The sequence below is a fragment of the Biomphalaria glabrata genome, chromosome 3, assembly GCF_947242115.1.
Source record: "Biomphalaria glabrata chromosome 3, xgBioGlab47.1, whole genome shotgun sequence".
Lineage (NCBI taxonomy): Eukaryota > Metazoa > Mollusca > Gastropoda > Planorbidae > Biomphalaria > Biomphalaria glabrata.
Genome location: NC_074713.1, coordinates 25,167,572 through 25,191,489, shown reverse-complemented (window position 1 = coordinate 25,191,489; position 23,918 = coordinate 25,167,572). Strand labels below are relative to the sequence as shown.

Genomic DNA, 23,918 nt, shown 5'->3' with positions numbered 1-23,918 from the left:
AGATCTATACATTATATATAGATCTAGTCTAAATCTAGATTTATTCTCTGATTTTTTTCGAACAAGATCAATACACAAATAAATCTGTTTTTTTTATAAAAACTTAGAACTAGATCTTTTTTTTTCCGGATATCATTTGTTTTATACTCTAAATAGTAGGCATCATGATTTCGATTAATTGCTATCTCGTTTCTTTTTTGTATTTATTGCATTTATTAGCAAATGTTTCTTCACAGTCATATAAAACTAAAGAACCGATAAAAATTACGGATTCCAATTGGACAAATGTACTGGAAGGAGAGTGGATGGTTGAATTGTAAGTTAAAGTTATAAAGTTTAATAATTTAATTTTAAATAATTAACTTTAAGTTGAGAGACTCAGAACCTCGACTTCAGACAGTTCAGAGAGACAGAGAGAGTTGTAACTTATAGTTATACTAACTTTATAGACATAGTATAGTTATACTAAGTTTTAACTAAGTTATAGAGAGTCTAGGTCTAGATCTATAATTTTAAATATTAATAATAATTTAGAGAATAGACTTAACTGGTCTTAACTTAGTCAGACTTAGACTAACTTAGAGGACTTAGTCCTTAGTTAGAGTAAAGTAAAGTGCGAAGTTCGAGCAGCCCCGATTTGTCAAGAGGTTCGAACAGTTCACTTTTTATTGCTAAAACTTTTTTATTTGAATGTTTACCAAATTACTACTATATTGCTACTGCGAATGCACCTTTTTTCTTTACTTCAGACACATACTATTTCCTTTTCCTTTTAAAGGCTAAGTTCATGGTGAGGTCAAACTCAGGAGGTGTGGAATTATTCTTTTTTACTACCCGGTAGTGAAGGAAATGGGTAATGGGCTTAAGGCTATTTTTAAGTCTGATTGCTCATCAGCTTAAAGAGACTATTTGAAGTTCTGGAGGGTGGGAAATGGTGCAATGGATGGTGTTCTTGCGCTGGAGTAAAAAGAAAATGACTTTATAGTGAAAATTAAATATTAAAACATGTTTTTAGATATATTTTCTTTGATCTGTTCGAACCTTCCATCAACCCGATCAAGCTTACTAACTGGGGAAAAATCCGCTGGAGGAAAAGTACGCTTGGCGATACTTACCCTACACCTCTTTGACTTCGTATTTAATTTTAACTAAGCCTAGTGATACATTAAATCCAATCTATTTTTCTAGAAAAAAGGACGAGGAATTCAGAGATACCATCAGTTTTTTCATAGGTCAGACCGTTACCCTGCTATAAAAATCGAAACTTGAAAATTGCTGCCAGCGGGCTTAATGCGCTCGAACTTGGCACTTTACTATAGATCTAGGGAGGTGAAATAAAAAATTTATCTTTGAAAAAACAATTTTTTATTAGTAGATCTACTACTAGAATATATAGATATACATCATTAAAATACTTTAAAAAAAGAACTTTCCAATAGTGTATAAATTATGACTGTATCAGTGTATGTTTAATTTTTTTGTGGCGTTTTGACCTAACATTGGTTGACATGGAACAAGTAAGATGAGAGCATCTCGCTGGCTAAGCCGGAAGAGACACACCTCCAGATCAAAAGCTAAAAAGTTGGAATTAAGTTTCATAGACGATAGATCTACTTATTAAAAAAGAAATTTAATAGTAGATCTAGTATTAGTAATTAATTTCTAGCTCACAAAAATCTGATTTCATTTATATTTATGAACTTCACTTGTTTAGAATGAAAATATTGATTAAATTTAAACAAATTAATGGGTCTAACAAGACTAAACTAAGAATCTTTAACTCGAATGTCAAGGCTGTCCTACTGTATGGTTCTGAAACATGGAGAACAACTGAAGCCACAACAAAAAAAATACAGACCTTCATCAACAGATGCCTGAGAAATATCCTAAAAATACACTGGTATGACAAAGTAGAAAACACCAAACTGTGGGAGATGAGTGGACAGAAAAATATAGAAGTGCAGATCTTAGAGAAAAAGTGGAGATGGATTTGTCACACCCTTAGAAAAGATACCAGCAACACAGCTAAGCAGGCCTTAGAGTGGAACCCCCAGGGAACAAGACGCAGAGGAAGACCAAAAAGAACATAGCGACGCAGTGTACTTGAGGAAGCAGAGAAGACCGGGAAAAGCTGGGAAACCATCAAAAAGCTAGCAAGAGACTGTGGAGAGTGGCATGTTTTTGTCGAGGCCCTAAGTTCCATGAGGAACTCAAAGGAGTGATGATGATGATGATGAATGGGTCTAGAGCTACAAGAAATGTCCCATGAGTGTGGACAAAATGGCGGCATTGTGATGGCAGAAAATAACAAAATATTTTGAAAGTGGGATCAAAATCGTCTGAAACAATTTTTTTCAAATGCACTTTAAAATTCATGCGCATGTGATTAATACACAAAAACTATTTGAATATATCCAGAATATATGGCCTGAAGTGGTTTTACGTCTATGACGAAATTTCTTTATCAGAAACTGTAAATCCCATAGCCCACAATGCTAACCATATTTTCAAGTTTTTTGAGTGAGGTGCTGGAGATATCGTGATAAAACTTGGTAGAATTATAGCCAGGCATGATATCTAGCGTGAAAGAAAAAATATGAATGTTGAGGCATTTTCCTGGGCCCTATATTGCTAAAAACAAAAAGGGTTATTTTTTATAATAAATTTAATAATTTTATAATAAATTTAAAAATGATAAATAACTTTTTTTAAAAATTGTGATTAAGCATTAATTAGTCCATTGTCTAAAGTAATCGATCATCATCATCAAACTCCATTTGAGAAAGGGCTTAAGAGGCTCAAATCCTCTCTTGCAAAAGCCCTGGACAGAAACCCTGCTGTCTTGCATAGTGCATAAATGTCGCCATACAGGTCGAGATGGAGATCAGCAAGTCTGGGGCAGTCAAACAGAATATGAGGCACGGTTTCCTCTTCTTCCCCGCAGCGGGGGCACCGTGAATCAAAATTTGGCCATAGCCGCAAGAAATATGAGCCAACAGGACAGTGGCCTGTCCTGCACTGTGCTATAATAGCTTGCTCAGGCCTGGACAGCCTCCACCATGGGGAAGTGCGGTCAGGGCGCCTCATGCGCTCCCAGACTCCACACGCTTTTTGGGACTTGTCCCAGCACTCAAACCACTTTTCCATTTCTGTTTTTTTGTATTATAGCCAGGGCTTGCTGAAAGCTTACAGCCTGTTCAGTGGGTGGAGTTTGCGCTCACTGGTGGGCCAAAGAGTCTGCAATGGTGTTGCAAGTCACACCTATGTGACTCGGTACCCACTGCATTATTACAGGGATGCCACTGCCATAGCGTTGTTTAATGTTATGTGAGGCCATGATGACAGTGTTGATATTGGGGGGCCATGGTCCGATAACACAACTTTAAAACTTCTCACATTTCATTCAAAAGTGTAATAAATTTCCAAGTACGGCCTATTTTTAAAAAAAAAGCATCAAAAACGCAATCTCTAAATTATCGGGCCTTTTTTTACTTTCGCACTTCCGAATATTTTAGCTATTAGGATTATGAGTGGTCAGGACCAAGAATTTTTTATTGTAAAAATATATACATCTAATAATTATTTTAGCTAGATTCTACTGTATACAGAAACAGCTGGAATTCTAGAGGAGTGGCTAGGTTATCTAAATTCTAATACTTAATATATATAGACTCTAAGATCTATTATCAAATATAATTTGAATCTAGATTGTCTATTAGATATAAATTCTAGTTATATATTTTTAAAAGTGGGCCATTCCAATTGAAGATAACAAATACTACGATCTAGATCTAGAATTATAAAAAAAAAAGAATTCATGGTTCAATCATCCAATGGTATGTTACTTTGTCTAGAGTTTGTGTATGGGGGATTGTTAACTTCAGGGCCTATCTATAATAAATTAGAAAGAAAAAAAAAAGGGAAGGATACCTAACAAAATAAACAATATATTGGGGTGTATAATCAAATGAGGTAGCCTAGATTACAATATAAAAAGAAAAAAAAGTATATATAATATATATAGTATTTAAAAACGTCAGTGAAATAAATGACATTGAATATATATATTTGATTTTTTTTATGACAATTTTTTAAATTCATATGTATGTAAACTAGCATGTGCATCTTAGCATGTACATGAAATACATATATACATTTCTTCAAAAGAGATGTTTTTAGAGGCTTAGTCCATGTATTAATCTAGTCATATAATTAGACTTAAACTCTGCTTTCCCAGAGCACTTGTATGAATTAGTTCTAGCCTTCAAAAAAATACTATATGTTCTTTACAATGGTGCTTTAGTTTTCCCCAGCTGGTGTGGGGTTTTTTAATCGAAATATACTTAAATGTCCAGATCTTAAATAGGAAAGAAAAAAAAAGATAATAGGTTGCAAGTAAATGAGAGAATTGAGAAAATCATTGTAAAAAGTTAAAGTTTTGATTATGGTGAACTACCATAGTGGTGCAGTGCATGCTCATTTTTTTTTTTAATTTTTTTTTACATTTCTACACATTTGGTTTTGTTTTAAAAACTTTTTTATTCTTAAAAAAAAAAAAAAAAAAGAAAACTTTTCATCACACCAAGTGCTTAAAGGGCAGTGAGGCTTACAGGAAGCACAGCTTTAAAGTAATGTCTCTTCATTAGACCCACTAATACCTTTTTATTAATATCAGAAAGCTGTATTTTACTGGTATTTATGGATAATGAATAAACATGGCATAAAACATCAGCACTAAGGTGACAAAGTTTTTGTGAGAAGAAGGTGAAGAAAATATAGTGAAACATGGATAAGCTCAGAGGAACCCGCACCCATCATGTAGCAGCTTCCAGGCACCAATCTAATTTCTATGTTGACCATCCAGGTCTCCAAAAAAGAACCTTTCAAGTCAGTATTCACTAGTGTTACCTTGCCTCCACATTGCTAGCCATGGTCATGTGACTCTCCCAGAGCCCACCCACATTCCTCCCATTGACATCTGACAAACAATTCTATATTTATGGTTTAAAATAAGAACTATTGGATGAATAATTGAATTTATATGAGCTTGTGGTTTGTCTGTCATTCATTTAGTATGGCACCATGGTGTCCAGCTTGCAAGTCTTTCAAAGATGTGTGGACAGAATTTGCTGGATGGGGTTATGACCTTGACATTACTGTTGGGGTTATTGATGTCACAGAAAATCCAGGTAGAATGTATTCTAGTGTAAAAAGAATATAATTAGTTTATTTTCAGTTAAATAACTTTTAGATTTATTGACATCATTTATACTTTCATTGAAAATGGTATATTGGTGTTATGCAATTCTCTTTACCTAATTTTCAAATAGGTCTTAGTGGTCGATTTCTTGTCACCTCACTACCAACATTATATCAGTAAGTATCCTAAATAGTAATAATTATCTTTATTATCCTTGTGGAAATTTGTCATGACAAAGCATTCTAAGGATAGTACGCAAAATATTCTTTAATATCGTAGTTTCACTTAAACTTGTCTTTAAGGTTTTGATTATTTCATAGTGAAAGCTGTCTTTTTTGTGTGTTTGTGATAGTATAAAAGATGGAAACTTCAGAATCTATCAGGGTGGTAGGAAAACAACAGACTTGATTTCTCTAATTGACGAGAAAAAATGGAATGCTATAGAGCCAGTGGCTTGGTACAGAAATCCTAACTCCATACAGTGAGTAAAGCTTAGATTTTCATTTCTTTATAATGAAATTAGATTATATATATGTCATAATTAAGTAGTCTGAGTACATTTTCTTTGTGTTTGACAGGATGGGAGTACTAGGTAATTTTTTCACTGCTGCCATGTTTATCAGGGTGAGTTGATTTTTTTCTTTATTTACTTCCACAGTACTTAACAATTATTAGTTAGTGTTTCATTTAATTTTCCATTTCTTTACAGACTAGTCAATTTTGTTGATACATTTTGATTTGTGTACTAGCCAACAATATTATATAAATCCAATGTCTTATTTTTCAGGGCATATACAATACTATGACTGATGTTTATGGTATCCCAGAATGGCTTTGCTATGTGATATTTGCAATTCTGACAATAATAATTGGATTAATTTTAGGACTAGTAAGTGAATTCAGAAACATTTCTGTAGTCTTGATTTTTTTTTCATATATCATGTTTTAATTTTTTTTTTCACCTCTGAATAATTTATCAACTATTTTATTATTATATAACCATTGTATAGAAATAATGATTGTATGGTAATGTTAGGAGCATTAGTGTGTGTTTTGATTTTCATTGTTTCGATTTTCAAATTATGACAGTATATTCTTCCCTTATTTTATTGAAGCCTATGAAGCTGTGTATCAGTTTATGTTGGTATTGAAGGCATTTTTCATTTCAGTCTGATGTTAAATATTTGTACAATAGTGCTTCTACCTGCTCTGAGGCTTTTTCTTTGGAAAGGATCTCCTCGCTTTTCTCTTGAATCTGTTGAGAAACTTCATAGATTTAAAAAAAAGCTTTTGGCTAGGTTTGGCTTGGTGGCATGTGATGAGGGAGTTCGACATAGATAAAAACAATATTGATGTTATTAAAGCCCTATATCAAAATGTGAATATCTCAGTACTTCTGAACAACCAAATTGGAAAAAGTTTTAGGACATCCATAGGAGTGCGGCAAGGATGCATTCTCTCTCCAGCTCTTTTTAATTTGTTTCTGGAGCATAATTTGATGGAAACTCTAGAAGGATTTACTTATAGCTTGACCATTAATGGGTGGCATATTTCCTATCTCAGGTTTGCAGATGATATAGACCTCATTGGAGAAAATGCAGACCAGGTACAGGATCCTATTTGAAACTGGATGCTGTAGCTAGAACAGTTGGCATGGAAATCAGTGCTGAAAAGAGCAAAATACTAGTTTGAGGTGGGGATAGTATGAGATATTACATACTGTTGAATGTCCAACATTAGAAGTTGACTCGTTTAAATAGCTGAGATAAAAACCTGTTTAAGCTGGCAATCCGCTGCAATGAGAAAACTGGAAAATCTAGAACATTAACATTAGCTTCCCAGTAAAATTAAAACTGTATTCTTTGCTAATGGTCTCTGTACTCCTATATGGTTGTGAAAGTTGGACACTGAACACTGAGGCTGAAAGAAAAAATCCAACCCTTTTAGAGTAAATGCAACAGATAAATGCTGGGTATCAGATACCAGGAAAAAAAGACAAATGAGTTTTATTTAATACTTTTACAAGTCAACACTTGCTGGAAAAAAGGAAAAACTCCTTGAGTTAATACTTTTACAAGTCAACACTGGCTGGAAAAAAGGAAGAACTCCTCAATACTGTGAAGAGACAAAAGCTGAGCTGCTATAGTCATATTGTAAGACATGACTCACTATCAAAAGTCTTTTCTCCAAGTTACTATGGAAGGAGCATTTTGAAAGAAAAGCTGGCTAGATAACATAAAAGAATGGACCTGCCTCTCTCTTGATATGTTGCTAAGAACAGCTGCCTTCTGGGAAAAGTGGAGGGATTTGATTACCCACTTTTCCGACTTATTTTTCCAACAAATGTTGGGTACCCATTAGAGTTGTGTGGAGTCAGAGATGTCCTGAGAATTCAGAAGTTCAAAATCCTCATTTTTCTCAAGGACTTGAGATTCTTGGTACAGATGCCAAGAGCGTTACCACTCAACCACCAAGCCTCCATTAACATTATATATGATCTTTGCAAAAGAGAAGACTAAGTGTAATAGGACCACCTTGAGTGTATTGCCAATGAAAAGTCACAAATAGGCTATTAGGAGATGAAAAGGAATGGGATAAGCGAAAGACTACACCAGCAGGAGAGTTGGAAGAATATATTCATCCATGTCGTCAAGGTATTGGGACAAGAAAGATCACAGCAAATTGTAGTGTGTAGAATATCTAAGTAGTTAAATACAGACTTTTTTTAGTGTCTTAGTTCATTAGTTTTTCAAACCTGCAGTAGTAAATCTGTATCTAATATATAAAGCAGAAAGTAGGGCGTATGAATGTATGTTCCGCATAGAAATAAAAACTGTCTGATCAATCTTGATAAAACTTGGCATAAATATTCCTTAGATCATGGCGGAGACCATTGTGTATGCTTAATGTCCCTCCCACAGCTGAAAGGCCCTAAAAATTTAAAAAATACCTAAATATATATCTCTTTTAAAGGATGAAACTTTTTTTTTAACAAATTGGGGTAAATTCGTTTTTTACAGTATTAAATATTAGATATGAATATGTTGGCTGAACGGGTATATCCATTTTCACACTCTGCTTTGATTTTCGTGGCAAAATATTTTTTTTAAATGTTAAGGAAACATTTGCCATTATTAATTTTGATCTACATCCAATCCAATAGATCAGTTATACCCAAACTATGGCCGCAGGCAGCAGTTAATATCCAGCTAGTAATTCATATTATTTTAGTGCATATGATCTTGTTTAATTCTTTTTTCTGCAGGTTAATTTTTTTATTTTACTTACAATTATTATTTAAATGAAATTTTTTTCTTCTCAGCTGCTGGTTCTTTGCTGTGATAACTTTTTTCCAGCTAAATATATCCCCTTGCCTCCTGAGAGACTAGCGCACAAGCCCAAGGATGACCCAACAGTAAGATTTAAACTATTTTAGTGCACTATTATAAAAATGTCTACATGAAAATAAAATTCACAGTAATTTATTGATTTTTATTTTTTTTGTTGTTTTTTTTCCTTCTCAAAGGATGATGATGACATCATTGATGATACAGTGGAACAAAAGCAGACCAAGAAAACATCTTTAGACTCTAAAGGCCCTAGTGAACCAAGTGGTTCTGCTTCACAGGTGGCCAGTGACAGTGAAGTTAGGAAAAGAACACAGAAAGCAAAGGAATGAGACTTCCTGTTTGTCTGTTGACTGTGCCGGTATCTGTACTTTTCATGTTATTTTGTTTTCATGTTATATTTTGTTCTGTGGATAAAGATTGATTTCGCTTACGGATATGGAAAGTCTTAATGTCATTTCTCTCAAAAGAGGAAATGTATTTAGTGATACCCTGATGCAGTAGACAAAACTCCAATGGGAATATTATTAGTACCGGTGTGGTATCTAAGAAGTTTTAATTCAGGACCTATTGAAGAGGTGCTATGTGAACATTGTCTTTGTGCTCATGTGAAAGAGGATTGTTAATGCACAAGCTGACAAGATAAGCTTGGAATAGCTTTGTGTATGTGTGTGTAAAAGAATACATTGTGATAATTATTATTTTTCCAATATTATACATTCTTTACAATGTCTTCACAACATTTCACTGATTTTTGTAAAGTACAGACCTTTTGTTTTTCTTTAACTTACAGTCAATGCTCTATGCATATTTAAAAATGTATTCATAGCATTGTACAACCCAAAAAGTGAAGGTGCTATTTTTAGTCCATCCAGCTATAAAGGGTAACTGATTGAAAAAAAAATTGTATAGGGTTTTAAATAGGCTAGAAAGGGACTCTTCTTAGCATGTTAAAATAAATGTCCTTTATCTTTGTATTTATAAAGCAGTAATTGTTTTACATTTATTCTTTCTGAATAATTTGCCATCCTAAGTTACATTTATCAACTGTAATAATTATATATGCATTGTAAAGAAATAATGTTTGTATTTTTAATGCTATGTGTATTAGTGTGTGTTTTGACTTTTGTCTGTGTCAGTTTTTAAATTATGACAATATATTCTTCACACATTTTATTGCAAAATTTTTATTTTTTCTCCCCATTTTATATTGAACAACCAAGTAGTAAAATCTAATATAGCTCTTCAGAACTAAAAAGCAAAGTAATTAAAACAACATTTAGCTGTTAGTTTGAAGTATGGTAAACAACCAATTAAAAACACACTATAAGATTTCATTAATGCACAATTAGTATTTGGTATGTTAACACTAACAAAAAGACTTTCTGAGCTATTCGAGTCATTAGTTGACCAAACGTAACCCTTATTAAACCTCCAGTCAAAAAAACTTTTCTAAGCTAAAGGAAATTGAATTTATTCCCAAGCTGCTGTTTGAATGATAATTTTTTTCCTCCCATGCAGTTTATAGTTCTAATAAGTGTTTTAGTGACATCTTGCTCCAGTGGACTCATGACAGGAGTGTATTTGGAGCCAGGTGTGGAAAGATTTCAAGTTTTGTATCAGAAACATTTGATATGCAAAGATGGTTTTAGTTGGAAATAAAACCCACTATAAATTTTTATTTATTTATATTATTTTATATGAATATTTCAAATAGCTACCATTTTTTTTATTTCAAAAATTGTGTGTGTCTTGATTGTTCCTTCAAATATTTGATTGTGGAATGCAGTGTAGATGTTTCTTGAGCAGTTTTCATTTATGTTTGGTTAGAAATAGAAAAAAAAACAAATTTTTAAATAAAAATGTCATGTCAATGATCTTGAGTTTGAAGCATTCCATGTTTAATCATACGCTTATGAAATTGAAATCTTAAATTTAATATTGGCAATGTAATTGAAACATTTCATTTCATCTAAAACTTTGTCATTTTTATGTAATGAGCATGTTCTATATTTAAAACATTTATTGTTAAGTCAATGATTCTGGCTTTTAAAATAATAGTTTTGTCAGCAAAGACAAAATCCTATAGAATAAAAGTATTCCTTTAGCCAGATTTTGTGGGTTTTAAAATTTTATGATTGAGTATGTCTGATTGAGCATCCATGTTTTCTGCTAAATTATTTCAATGCTGCATAATTGATATCTTCCACTCACATTTGAACAGTCATAATAAATAAATAAAAACAAGACTTGTTTGTTTTATTTTAGTTTTTAAAAAAAAAATGTAAACAAGCTTCATTGCAACATGTTACAAAAACAAAATGCATTTAATTTTGCACACGAGTCCAGTAGTTGCTTAATAAATATTCCAAGTGTTAAAATCCCGGCTGCCAGTCCACCTCCTGATCCACTAATTTGATTTCATAGGTAGTTATAACATCCTGAGGCTCAAAAGCAAACTTTGGGTCATCAATACCAATGCCACATTCTTGCTCTTTCTTGATGGAGTCCACTTCCTCCTTAAAATGCTTCAAGGAAACCATCTTACCTACAGACACAAGGTGTGGACATATTTAAGTCACACATTCAATTCAAACTCTAGATATTCATTTTTAAAAATGTCTTCACATACAATTAAAGTTTTTACATTCCTAAAAATGTTTATAAATGTTCATGACACTGTGTAAGTAATGCCAATGCATTTACCTTTCTTTTTCTATCCTTTCTTTATTCTTGTCTAAAAACTATTTCAAAAAGAACTCAAAAAATTCTTTCAAAGGGTACATACACCTGAATATATCTCTGCATCATATAATTGATAAAAATCTATAAATCTTTTCAAAGTGTAAAATACTTTTTCAGGCTAGTAACAAACATGGTTATGAAACCTAAAATCCTGAAAATCAGGTTCCCCTGTTGCTTTATTATTAGTGCAAGTTTGAAGAGCATGTGTCCTGGCTTAAATCAGGTGAGAAAGGTACCTTTAAGTAGCACTTTTAGACAATACAAAAATGTGCTATGAATTTTACTGTTCACCAACAATTCTTTCACCTGACAATTCATTCCATTGAACAATGGTTCACCCAATGTCATTATCAACAACTGGTTCACCAACAATTGGTTTATGACAAAAAGATCACTGACAATTGGTTCATGACTATTGCTTCACAAATTGTTCACTAGATGTAACATACTGTTAACATTCTAAGCACATGTATAAAGGGGTTTGATACATTATAACTTAAGTTTGTATTATTTCAAAAAAAAAAATACTTGCGACAACAAGCTAGCTGAACTATTGGAATGGACCCTCACTTAATTATAGGCAACCTTTTGACTTTTTTGTTCTAGTTTACTCAATCTTAATTTTTATTTAAATTGGAAAAACAATATTTAAAAAATATTTCAATGTGGAATAAACTTATAGTTAATAATGATTTATATATGATACATATTTGTGTGTGTCTTTTTTGTCTGTGATTTGGTTGTCATTGCTAGACTATCACTGAGAAATGAAAAATGTTCTTGCAATATGATTAAAGAAAAAAACTAAGCAAACACACACAAATAGAATAACTTTAAATAAATAGATTATGTAATGATAATATTAACAATGTTACTATCCAGTGAATGATTTGTCTGAGCCAATGTCAGTGAACCATTTTTCATGAACGGATTGTTGGTGAAACAAGTGAACCATTTGTCATGAACGGATTGTTGGTGAACCAAGTGAACCATTTGTCACGAATGGATTGTTGGTAAACCAAGTGAACCATTTGTTGGGTGGGCAAATAGTCAGGTGAATTAATGTCATGAACAGTTTGTCAGCAAATGATTTGTCATGTTTCCAACAAACTAGAACTAGACTTTCCCAAAAGTTGACTGGTATTGAACAGAACTAAGTTTCCAGGGGTTTACCTACCAGCAAGTAAACCTACAGGTCTCTGCTACACATCTGATTTCTAACTGACCTGTATACTTTTAGGTTTCACTGTCTAATAAAACTGACCTGTGTACACAATTTCATCATTCCTCAAAACTTTAATTCCAAGTTTCTTTGAAATAACACCATTAGTGCAGCGGCAGCCTGCAATATTAGCTTTGGTTTTGTTGGGTAAGGTGACCTGGAATACTTGCAACACTTTGGCTTCTCCTGAGACAATCCAATGTAACAGAACACAAGACCATTATGTCACAAAGATATAAAAATCAATAATAATAATAATTTAATTTAAAGAGCACTGTTAAAAAACATAATGTAAGCTCAAGGCGATGTGATGAAAATAAAGTCAATAGGATATTAAGTTACATTCACTAACTTCTTGTTTGTTTTTTTTTTAATTTAAAATCTAGATATCAATAATGCTGTAATACATTAGGTCTAGCCAGCAGTATAATAAAACACTTTCAGCTAGAATATCTTTATCAATTAAAGAGATTTCTTAATTTGAATGTATCAGACAACTTTGAGCAATGCAGCTTCTGATGACATCAATGTTTTTATTGTCATCTAAGTCAGAAGTGAAAACACTAACTTTCAAATACTTAGCATTTAAGTTGCTTTTTTTTTAATGTCACCTGTGACAACATGTTCCTCAATTTTTGGCAACTTTTTGTTGATACTGCTGATGAGGTCATCAAAAAGTCGGTAGATAATGTTATGTTTCTTGATGACAACTTTTTTACTTTTTGCCAACTCTGCTACTTTAACTGGTACCATCACATTGAAAGCAAACAAATCCCCTGCAAATGTGAAAGAAACAGCATTAAGTTTCTTGCCAAAGTGCAGTGTACTTGATAAAAATAAAACAAACAAGTTTAAGCAAGTCATTATATCTAACCATCAAAACTGTCAACCTAATAACTAAAGATTTTACCATTAAATATTGCTGCCATTTCAACATCAGATTCTGTGACTGCCCCAACACCATAATGTATTATGTCCAAGTGGCATTTTTTGGAATGGTAGGTATCCAGAGTGTCAAGAATGGCTTCAACAGAACCATCAACATCACCTTCAAATAAATAAATACAAAATGTATATATCTTGTTTCAATAATAAGCTCAGATTAGATGCCATTTATATATTTAAGTACAAAATTAATATTCCACTTCATTTTTTATTAATACTGAATACAGTAAAGTGTTATTAAAATGTATTCATTAACAAATTTCAAACCTGTGTAAAAAACAAACACATTCAATTAGTCAATAGCAATATATAAGTAACAATATGTCTATAAATATTGTAATAAATTACATGTATATTAGTGTACATAGACAACAACTTATGAGGAAAAACTTTTTTGGAGGGGTGGTGTAATAAATTGGGCTGTGCCAAGTAGATGTAACAAATACTAAAATTCAAGTGTTTTGAGGAAATTGCAGTGGAGCAAAAAAAAAAAAATGGGGGGATGGGGGGGAGAGATAAATGATATAGAATTCACAGGCTAGAAGTGAATGTGTTTGGGAGGGCGATTTCAAGCGGGCCATTCCAATTAAAACGTATACACTGGCCAAAAGGGGAGCAGTTTTATTGAAGGTAAAAAGCATAAAGGTGGGGGGGGGGGGGGAGAGAGCATTTACAGGATGTAACAAGTAGCCCAAAACAAAAAATATTATGGAGCTTATAAAATATTTCAAATAAGAACTGAAAAGCAGAAGAAGAAGAATATAGTGTAAATAAGACTAGGCTCTATTAGTTAAGGAGGAAAGTTAAGGGGGGAAGGGATATTCAAATTTATGGCTGGTCCAAGTCAACATTATAGATACCAGAATTAGCTGACCAAAGGAATGTATAGAGGAGTATTTAACTTTATATTGTTATAAGTAAAAAAGTTAGGTGGGTCCATTAAATTTTGTTAAGTAAGAAAAAAATGGAAGGCGTCCATAGCAAAATAAACAATGTTAAGAATGGGAACAAATCAACAGGTGAAGCCAATGGGTAGTAATAATAATAATAATAAATGAATAACTGACCTTTAAGAACCATTGAGTAATGAACATCATCAATGTCAGTAACAATCTCTTTAGGTCTAGGACCTTTCCTTCTCTCCTTGTGAATGCCCTTTTCTCTTCTAGCCTGCAATGCAGTCCTGTAGTCCTTTAAGTGCTCTTCTCGTTTTTCTGCAATCACAGTGTAGTCCTCAATCTGTTTCCTTTTCTTTTCCTGTTCCTGGCGCCAAGCAATGACTGACTTGAGTTCTGACTAGAAGTTTGAGAATACTTGAAAGTTTCATTTCTAAAAAGTTTACTTAACAAGCTTTAACTATTCCACAATTGTTTGCAAAACAATTTTTTTAGGCCAATGCTGTATTACAAAGGATAGAAAGCTACACTTCAAACAAATGTCAACAAAGGGTATGTTAATTAAAGAATTCACTTTTTTTTGGCTTTATAGTCTACAACCCTACTACCTCACACTGAACATCATCTCCAACTCAGTCATCGAATTTGAATATGTTGCAGACTCTTTTAGTTTATCTATAAGTCTCTGAAAAACAAGTCATGTTCCAGAAGTCACCCAATAAAACCTACTCATCCCCAAAGATCAATGAAAATGGACAGTACAGAGGGACTTCTTATGGTCCAACAGTTACACTGTGCAGGGCACTAATCCTGTATTGGGGGTGAGCATAGGAAGTCTTCTTTGGTGAGCTGAAAGATGGAATAGGTAACAGAGATGCCCCACGAAATGTTTTAAGACCACCTTAGGCACCAACTTGTTTTAGCTGACATGGAAGAGAGCACCTGGTTGCAGGCAGCTTCTGAACAAGACAAAGGCCACAGAATACACATTTGGGACCAAAGAAAATCCCTTGCTGAGGTCAGACATAGATGGCAAAAAGAGAAATTAAATCAACCACTGGCGGACAATAATTATGTCTGTGCTAGATGTAGCAAAATATGTTGGGTGGCAGATGGGGCTGTGTAGCCACATTAAAAGCTGCACTCCTCATAAATCTTTGGACTCCCAAGACAAACCTTATTACTAGTCTACAACACACTTTTATTAATAGAAAATGTAAGTCTTAACAATAAACTAAAACTATTTAATAAGTTATAAACTTAATTCATCATACCAAATATTTAGATATGCCACTTAGTGTAACATCATGTAATGATAATCCTATACATCTTACATAGTTGATTTTACTATTGACAAACTCACCTCTGTTTTGACTTGTAAAAGCTCATCACCTGCAGAAGGTATTTCTCGGAATCCCAAAATTTCAACAGGTGTGCTGGGTGGAGCAGCTTGAACTGGATCACCAAACTCATCAAACATTGCCCTCACCTTGATGAGAAAAAAGAGAATCAGGATTAAGCATAAAGCTTTATGCACAATTCCTAATTTCTCTTCAAGTATTTTAAGTATTAAGAGCGTTACCTTGCCCCAGGCTGTACCAGCAATCAAGTAGTCACCCCTTTTTAATGTCCCTCTCTGGATAACAGCCGTCACCAGGCGCCTATAAAAACATGATTTTTTTGAGTTTGTAGCACCTTAATTTATTAATAGTTACAAACCAATATTTTAAAGGTGTAAGGATAAAATGTGACTATGTATAACAATAATGTTTTTGGTTAATAGTATTCACTTGATACGAACTAATTAAACTACTTAAAGTGTTAAAATTACTGGGTAATGCTGCAATCAATTTTTTACTCTAAACAAAGATGCTATAATAAAAGATCACTGTTGCCAACTACAAAACACAAATTATTTGTGCTACAAGTAAAAGAGCTTAGAGATTTGATTTTACAGTTCTAAAAAGTGCACAAAATGTATTGTAGATCTTCTAAATTACATAGCTAATCAGCACTTAATATTCTATGTACACAGAGTACATCACATAGCTAGCTGATTATAGTTATCCACCAATGATGAAAATCTCCAATCTACATTTATATGACCAAGTATGAAGTAGAAATATATTTTTTAAAAAAAAGGTACAAATTGATAAGCATTTTTTTTAGGAAGGAATTCTAAATGCTGATAGTAAAGAACTTTAAAAAAATTTTAATGAAATGTCTTTTGTCAACATTGTTGTTAAATTCTTATAATAGTAGTCTAATGTGTACTCTCATGTAATTGCAAACATCTGTCAAAACTATTAATATTTGAATCAAATGATCAGCTCTAGAGACAAAGTTAAACTAAGTGAAGGTGTTTCAAAATGTTTGCTAACACTTTGGTTCCTTTTTTATTTTTAGTCTTAAATAATTAAGTGAAAGTTGCTACTCTTCAACAAAAAGTCCTAGATAATATTGATATTGGTTAATGTGTTCAGAAAGTAGCAACTAACCCTCGTTTCTCATCAATTCTGGCTTCTACAACTCTCCCTTCTACTAAACCAACTGGATCTCCCTTCAAATTCATCAGCTCTGCCTGTGTCACAATGGCTTCTTGTAGCTCCATCAAGTTAGTTCCCTGAAAAAAGGTTAATTTGCAGATTTTTAAAAACCTTTTAAATTATGAAAACAAAATAATTTTCTATTCTGTATGTTTCATTTTCCCACAATACATTGTTCTTTCTCAATATCAATAAAGGGTAGATTATTTTAATTTCATTGAGCATTTTGAGAACCAAATTTAATTGAATGTCCACAAATCCAACTAGCTCTTATAGGTAAAAATATATGTTTGAGAAACGAGTGAGCTCAATACATCCACTGGTTTAGAAGGGAACTTTCAATTTAATCCATGTTGATCCTGACCTTGAGTGCTGATATTGGCACAACTTGGACATCCCCTCCAAACTCCTCAAGCTGTATCTCATGCTCCAATAACATCTGCTTGGTTCTGGCCTTGAATAGTCAGTAAACAAATAAAAAAAGAATAGGTAGAGTTAAAACCTTCGTACAATATTTTAAATGATATACATTAATTTTGTTGAAATTAAGTTGTTAAAATGTTTACATTACACTAGTTATCCTGCCGCAACTCTGTCTAATATTAGTATAAATGACACACAATAAGTTAGCTTTCTTTAAAGAAGAACTGAGGCAGCTCAGCAAAGTAAAAATCATATCTTTTCTATGCACCAATAAAATAAGCAATTCTAAAATTTATAAGCTGACAGACATGTTTACTCACCACATCAGCATTGTTTTTATCTATTTTGTTTATTGCAACAATTATTGGAACTGTCAGAGGATAAAAACAACAGAAGTTTACAAAATATTTATTAAATCAAAATGAAAACTAACTAGCCCCTCCCTTCCACATTACACTTTAGCTTTTTATTTAATATGTACCTGTCATTTAAATATGATTTAATGTAAAAATTATTCTCAATTTTCATCATATAAATGTATGATAAATAAAAAAGCCAGGAGAATAAAGGGGTCAACGGTACATTATCTCACATTATCATGTAGGAACTGATTTAAAGATAAATTTTAAGAAAGCTACTAAAGATTTTTAATAGTCCAATTCAATCAATTAATGTAATTACTACTGCTGATGAAAATTATTCAATTAAAGAACAATTACCTTTTGATTTAGAAGTAATAGAACAATTTAAGAATGAATATTTAGGAAATTTCTTTAGAATATCTTTAAGAAATATTTTTTTTAATGATTAAGTTTCAAATTTGCTCACTTCAAGCTTAGATAGGCTACAAAAGAAATGTAAAAAGATGACTGCAAACTCTGACCTCCAGCATCCTGAGCATAATGTATTGATTCTAAAGTCTGCTGCATCACGCCATCATCAGCAGCCACAACTAGTACAACAATGTCTGTCAGATGAGCTCCTCTTTCTCTCATAGCACTGAATGCAGCATGGCCAGGAGTGTCCAAAAAACAAATGGATTCCCCAGAAGGCATGATAACTAGATAGATTTTTATAAATATGCTTTATTATTGTTGTTTTTTTCTTGTAGAAAAGGTACACATGTCTAGCTGATCTTAATGAAGTTATTATAATAAATTTAGTAACTTTATCTTATATAATACAGACGTTACTTCAAAAAAGAAGATGATTACGTCCTACGCATCATGCATTTAGTCATGCATATTAACCAATGACTTAAATTCAGCCAAGTCACTGGTTTTCCTGGCTAGCTCAGGCAACCCATTTCATGCTCTAATAGCACTAGGGAAGAAGGAGTGTTTGTACAAATTTGTCCTAGCATATGGGACGAGGAATGTGCCTTTATCTTTGTGTCTTTCAGAGTATTTTATTAAATTTTGTTTTTGTATTTGAAGATTATGGTTCAGTGTTTTATGTATGATTGCTACTTTACTTTTGAGCCTTCTGTCTTGAAGGCTTTCTAAATTTAGTGATTTTACTAAAGGTGTTACTCTAGTGAAATGTTAATATTCGTTTGTTATGAATCTCACTGCTCTATTTTGTGTCTGTTCCAGTTTTTTAATGTTTTCTTGAGTTGAGGGGTCCCAAACGGAGGATGCATATTCTATTATTGGCCTAACCAAGGTTAAATAACATTTTAGTTTTATGTTCTTATTTGATTTATAGAAATTTCTTTTAATAAATCCCAATGCTTTGTTTGATTTTTTTTGTAGTTTCATCAATATGTGGATTCCATGATAGTTTTTCATTTATTATAACACCTAGGTATTTTGCGTTTTTAGTCTGTGTTACTGGTTTGCCATGAATAAGATAAGTGGAATTAATTTGTTTTAGTTTTTTTGTTACTCTTAACAACTGACATTTTTCTGGGTGGAAAGACATGCTCCAATTTGATTCCCATTTCTGTAATTCATCTAATTCTCTTTGTAAAATATCTGTGTCCTGTGTTGTTTTTATTGTTCTATATATTATGCAATCGTCTGCAAATAATCTGACTTTTGTTCCTGAAGTAATGCAATTAGGTAAATCATTTATGTAAATTAAAAATAGTAGTGGACCCAATACTGTTCCTTGTGGTACACCTGAGTTTACTGTTATTGGTGTTGATTTAGAGCCATTTATTATTACAGTTTGTTCTCTCCCTATCAGAAAATCTTTAATCCACTGATGCAGTGAACCATTAATGCCAAAATATTTTAATTTTTAAGCAAACTATGGTGGTGTACTTTGTCAAAAGCCTTAGAAAAATCTAGTAAGATAGCATCTATTTGTTCACTATTATCTAAACCTTTTGAAAAATCATCAATTAGTCCTATTAGTTGTGTTTCACATGATCTATATTTCCTAAAGCCATGTTGGTATGGTGTGAGGACATTATGTTTGTCTAAGTGGTTTATGATGTTGCTACATATTATGTGTTCTAGGATTTTACATGTGATGCTGGTATGTGATACTGGTCTGTAGTTTCCTGGGTCAGATTTTTCTCCTTTTTTAAATAGGGGGGTGACATTAGCTTCTTTCCAGTCCTTTGGTACTCTGCCCTGGTTAAGTGAAGCCTGAAAGAGTATTTTGAACACTGGGGCTAGCTCATTGCTTAGTTCTTTGAGTAATCTAGCTGGAATACCATCAGGTCCAGAAGCTTTATTTGGTTTGGTGTTGGCTAATAGTTTTTGAATTCTATTTTCTTGTACTACTATATCTTCTATGTTGTTTACTTGGCTCAAATTCAGTAATATGTCTTTGTCTCCTGGGGCTGAGAATGCTGATGCAAAGTATTTGTTTAGGATGTTTGCTTTAGTTTCATTATCATTATGTATTATGTTATGTTCATCTTTTAATGGCGCTATGCCTGTTGTTTCCATTTTCTTAGACTTAATGTATGACCATAGGTTTTTGTTGTTATCTTTAGATATTACATTGTTTATGTATTCACTCTGCAGCTGTCTGCTTACTTTTTGGGTTAAGTGTTTAATTTTTGTATACTTTTTGTAAACTCTTTCTGCATTAGTTTCTTTAAATTTTTTATATAGGTTTACCTTCTGTTTACAAAGCTTCTTTAGTCTATAATTAAACCAGCATTTATTTATTTTGTTTGATGTGTATTTAGTTGGTATATGATTTTCTATAATGCTTTTAAGATGGTTTTTAATGAAATTCCAGAGGTCATCGACTGGTTGGTTAATGTCTTTTTCTAATAAGAATGTTTGTTGAAAGTTTAGTGCAGCTTGGTGTAGTTGTGTCAGGTTACATTTATTCCAGAGTAAGATTTTTCTTTTGGGTTTTGTATTAGCTACTGCTTTTATCTGACTGTGTATTTTTATGATCTCATGGTCTGATAGTAACACTTGAATACAAATCCTCTTTACCAAAAAGTCTTAATGTTTATGGCTTTAGATATATGGGTCAACAGACATGTACACTGCTGATATGTCTCACATTATCATTTTTCTGTTATGCAGTTAAAACCACTCACTGATAGGCTACTTCTTTCCAAGAAGCTGACATGCACTATGCTGCTACCCATTAAAGCTAAAGTAATTTTTTTCTCAAGACTGGCAGAAATTCTAAAGTCACAAATTTCTGTCTGGCATCAGTGTTAAGGATATTAAATATGGCTTATCAAGGACTAACATTAAATAGAAAATATTACTTTTTTTTTTTCATTGACTACTGATAAGAAAGCATTGAGTTTCAAACCTTTAAAAGCACCAATATGTTGAGTGATGCCACCAAATTCTTGATCCACTATGTTTGAGTTTCGTAATTTGTCAAGGAGTGTTGTTTTTCCATGGTCTACATGACCCATGATAGTGACAACTGGAGGTCTTTTCACCAGAACACTTGGGTCTGGTGGAGCTCTGTTTATTCATCAATCATTTATTTTTTGAATTTGTTTTTTAATTTTTCATTCATAAAAAGATGAAAATTGGTAGTGTCATAAAATAGCAAACATTTTTCATCAATACAAATTGAAATTAGGTCTCAGTGGAATACCATTAAGTCTATCATAACTCAATATTTGGCTATTATAAAGGATTTACTGTTTGGATTACAAAAATAAAGATTCTATCAAAGATGTGTACTTACTGCTTAACAAAATCTCCAGACTCCTCTTCTTTCTCTACTTTGTTACTTATGAACTCAGGAATCATGCCAGACTTTTTAACAACAGAAACCAAAATGTCACGAGGTAGTACTGTAATGACAAATATGTTTCATTTTTACTTTCTTGAGATGGAGCTATAGTTTTAGTATTAATAAAACAAACAAATTTTCTTTTCTATAAAGCATTATCCTATATTCAAACCTTTTACAGAGTGGCAGGGGATGAGGAAACCAAACTAACTTGAATATACCAGGTGGATAAAATGAACAATGACATAATGTTATAGATCTCTTTTTTGTTTTCTAAGAGATAAATGCATCATTCATGTGTGTTTATTATAAAGTTATGAAACATGTGTGTGTGTGTGTGTAATACAAACTCCTTTTGCTACTAGTTAACATCAAACAATTCATAAAGAGTTGTTTAGTGTTCCAAATATATAAGATAGGACTTTTTATATGTCAATTTTATCAAAGTCTCTGCATAATATGGTTTGATTGTATTTTTACTAACCTGAGTCATCATGATCATAGGACTCAGTGTCAGGTATAAGCATTAACACTTCATAGACATGATCTATAAGATATAAGAAAGCATTGTATTAGTTAGGCACAGTAACACTTCCAAAAATGCAACCTTTTAATTATATTAGGTTTTGTATTTATTCTGTATAAACATAGTGTTTGATTCTAACATAACTAGACCAATATTCATGGGCATACTGAATTTCCATTAGTTTGGACCAATCAAATAATCTTATATATTGTAAGTAACTATACACAACATTTCAGACCCTGTCATAGGAGGAAAGTAACCTGATTTCTAATTGTGTTATAAACCTGTAATGTATCAAATTTAGTTCTGCACAGTGATGTAAAAAAAAAAGCCATGGAGTTCAATTCACATCTTTGGCTATGACATATAACAAAGGAACTATCCATTTATATACATAATATTTCAATACAGAAATAATAATAACTGATATTCCTTTAGAAAAGGTGTACTGTATGCATTTTGAGTTAATGGAGTTGTAATCCAGACTGGATCCAGCTTTTAAACTTCCTTGATAACTAGATCAAAATCTGGTTGTCTCTTAATTTGATAAGACTACAAGGGTGGTCAACAACAAAAAATCAAACATAATTTTTTCTTTAAATTAATCTCCATTTCTCTAGTTTATCTACTATTAGATTTACTTACTTCACCCAGCGATGCTTCTGCCTCTCCCACTCATCCCATTTAGTGTCTTTCCTTAGCTCAAAGTTGCATTCAGAGATTTTCATTTAATGATGACACCTTTGTAAACAATCATTATATAGTACTACTTACCATCTTTCTTAAATAAAAACACAACCAAATACAGACATAGCAAACTGTGTAAATGGACAACAAGTAATATAAATATTCTATTTTACAAATGTACAATTAGTACCTATTGGTTTATTTAGAGCTCTTGCAACTTCAGCTATTGTCATCTGCTCATGAATATAAGCTCTTCCAAGCTTAATAGACTTGTTCGTTTTTAAAGGATCCTATAAAAAATCAAATAATAGTCTATCAGCATTGTGTTTTGCAGTCTCTAGGATTTTATGTAATACTTAACGCTACTCTAAAACAAACTTATAAATTATCCTAAAGTTAAAAATTTAAACATACTGTACTGTAATACCTTCTTAGAAATTTTTCCTTTTGGACTCTTGTGACCTAGATAAACATTGGATGTATATAACATTCTTGCACTATTAATATAAAAACTCCAAATATTCAACTTGCGCAGGAATAATTTATGCTCTGAAGTTTGTAGCCGATTAATAGCACTGAAGACATCATTGGAGATCTTTCCATATTTGATGCGTTTTAAGAGCCCTCCGAGAAGGCACCATGTAGCCATGGTAAGAGTAGATCTATGTATATATCATATGATAAGTCTAAACTCTGAGTGGATGTGTTGAGTTATATGCTTCTTATCTTAAATTCAATGCGTCTTTGAGCTGTAACAAAAATAATTACGCAAATAATATCAGTTAAACTGATTTAACTAACCTAAGGCTAGGCTAAGCCCTATATACATAATTTGATTAAATTGATAATAAATAAAATGTGATATTAAATTAATATTCAGTGATATTAATTAATTAATTATTATTATTATTAATTTATTTTTTTTTTAAAGTAAAAATCAGGTTTCCTAGCAAAACCTTCCAATTCATTTCAAAATAGTCATTTCCAGATCATTGGAAAGTGAAGAATTCCTTAACTACACTACAAGAGATAATAGCTAATACTATAACTATAATTCTTCCATTAAGTTTAAGAACATAGTAGAGTTGAGTTAGATCTAGATCTCTAGATCTAGATTCTATTGGCTAGACTTGAGTCTCAGTCAAGAGCGCATCTCAAGAGCTCGAGCTCTACTTAAAGAAGTTTAAAAATATGCCACATATGCC

The 23,918-nt window shown here is 32.3% G+C and overlaps 2 protein-coding genes across 5 annotated transcripts; one reads left to right on the top strand and one right to left on the bottom strand.

The window, feature by feature from the left end:
- Positions 1 to 110: 110 nt before the first annotated feature.
- LOC106073380 (thioredoxin-related transmembrane protein 1-like) lies at positions 111 to 10,796 on the top strand. Its single transcript, XM_013233914.2, has 8 exons — positions 111 to 316; positions 5,074 to 5,189; positions 5,331 to 5,376; positions 5,553 to 5,681; positions 5,779 to 5,824; positions 5,988 to 6,089; positions 8,523 to 8,615; positions 8,727 to 10,796. Exons 1-8 carry the CDS (start codon positions 165 to 167, stop codon positions 8,877 to 8,879), a joined length of 837 nt encoding a protein of 278 aa, XP_013089368.2. The 5' UTR covers positions 111 to 164; the 3' UTR covers positions 8,880 to 10,796.
- On the bottom strand, positions 10,790 to 23,902 carry LOC106073379 (translation initiation factor IF-2, mitochondrial-like). 4 transcript variants are annotated; one of them, XM_056024158.1, is made up of 17 exons: positions 23,757 to 23,902; positions 23,141 to 23,462; positions 22,904 to 23,003; positions 21,985 to 22,047; positions 21,453 to 21,561; positions 21,063 to 21,223; positions 18,208 to 18,384; positions 17,645 to 17,694; positions 17,266 to 17,355; positions 16,854 to 16,978; positions 15,938 to 16,016; positions 15,719 to 15,844; positions 14,527 to 14,755; positions 13,425 to 13,562; positions 13,126 to 13,290; positions 12,557 to 12,700; positions 10,790 to 11,095 (listed from the first exon to the last, which is right to left on the bottom strand). In XM_056024158.1, the coding sequence occupies exons 2-17, from the start codon at positions 23,360 to 23,362 to the stop codon at positions 10,923 to 10,925; spliced, it is 2,151 nt and encodes a 716-aa protein (XP_055880133.1). In that variant the 5' UTR covers positions 23,363 to 23,462; positions 23,757 to 23,902; the 3' UTR covers positions 10,790 to 10,922. The 4 variants fall into 4 exon arrangements, with proteins under 4 accessions (XP_055880133.1, XP_055880134.1, XP_013089366.1 ...); XM_056024159.1 differs by having other exon boundaries at positions 23,763 to 23,886; XM_013233912.2 differs by having other exon boundaries at positions 23,670 to 23,884.
- Positions 23,903 to 23,918: the final 16 nt, after the last annotated feature.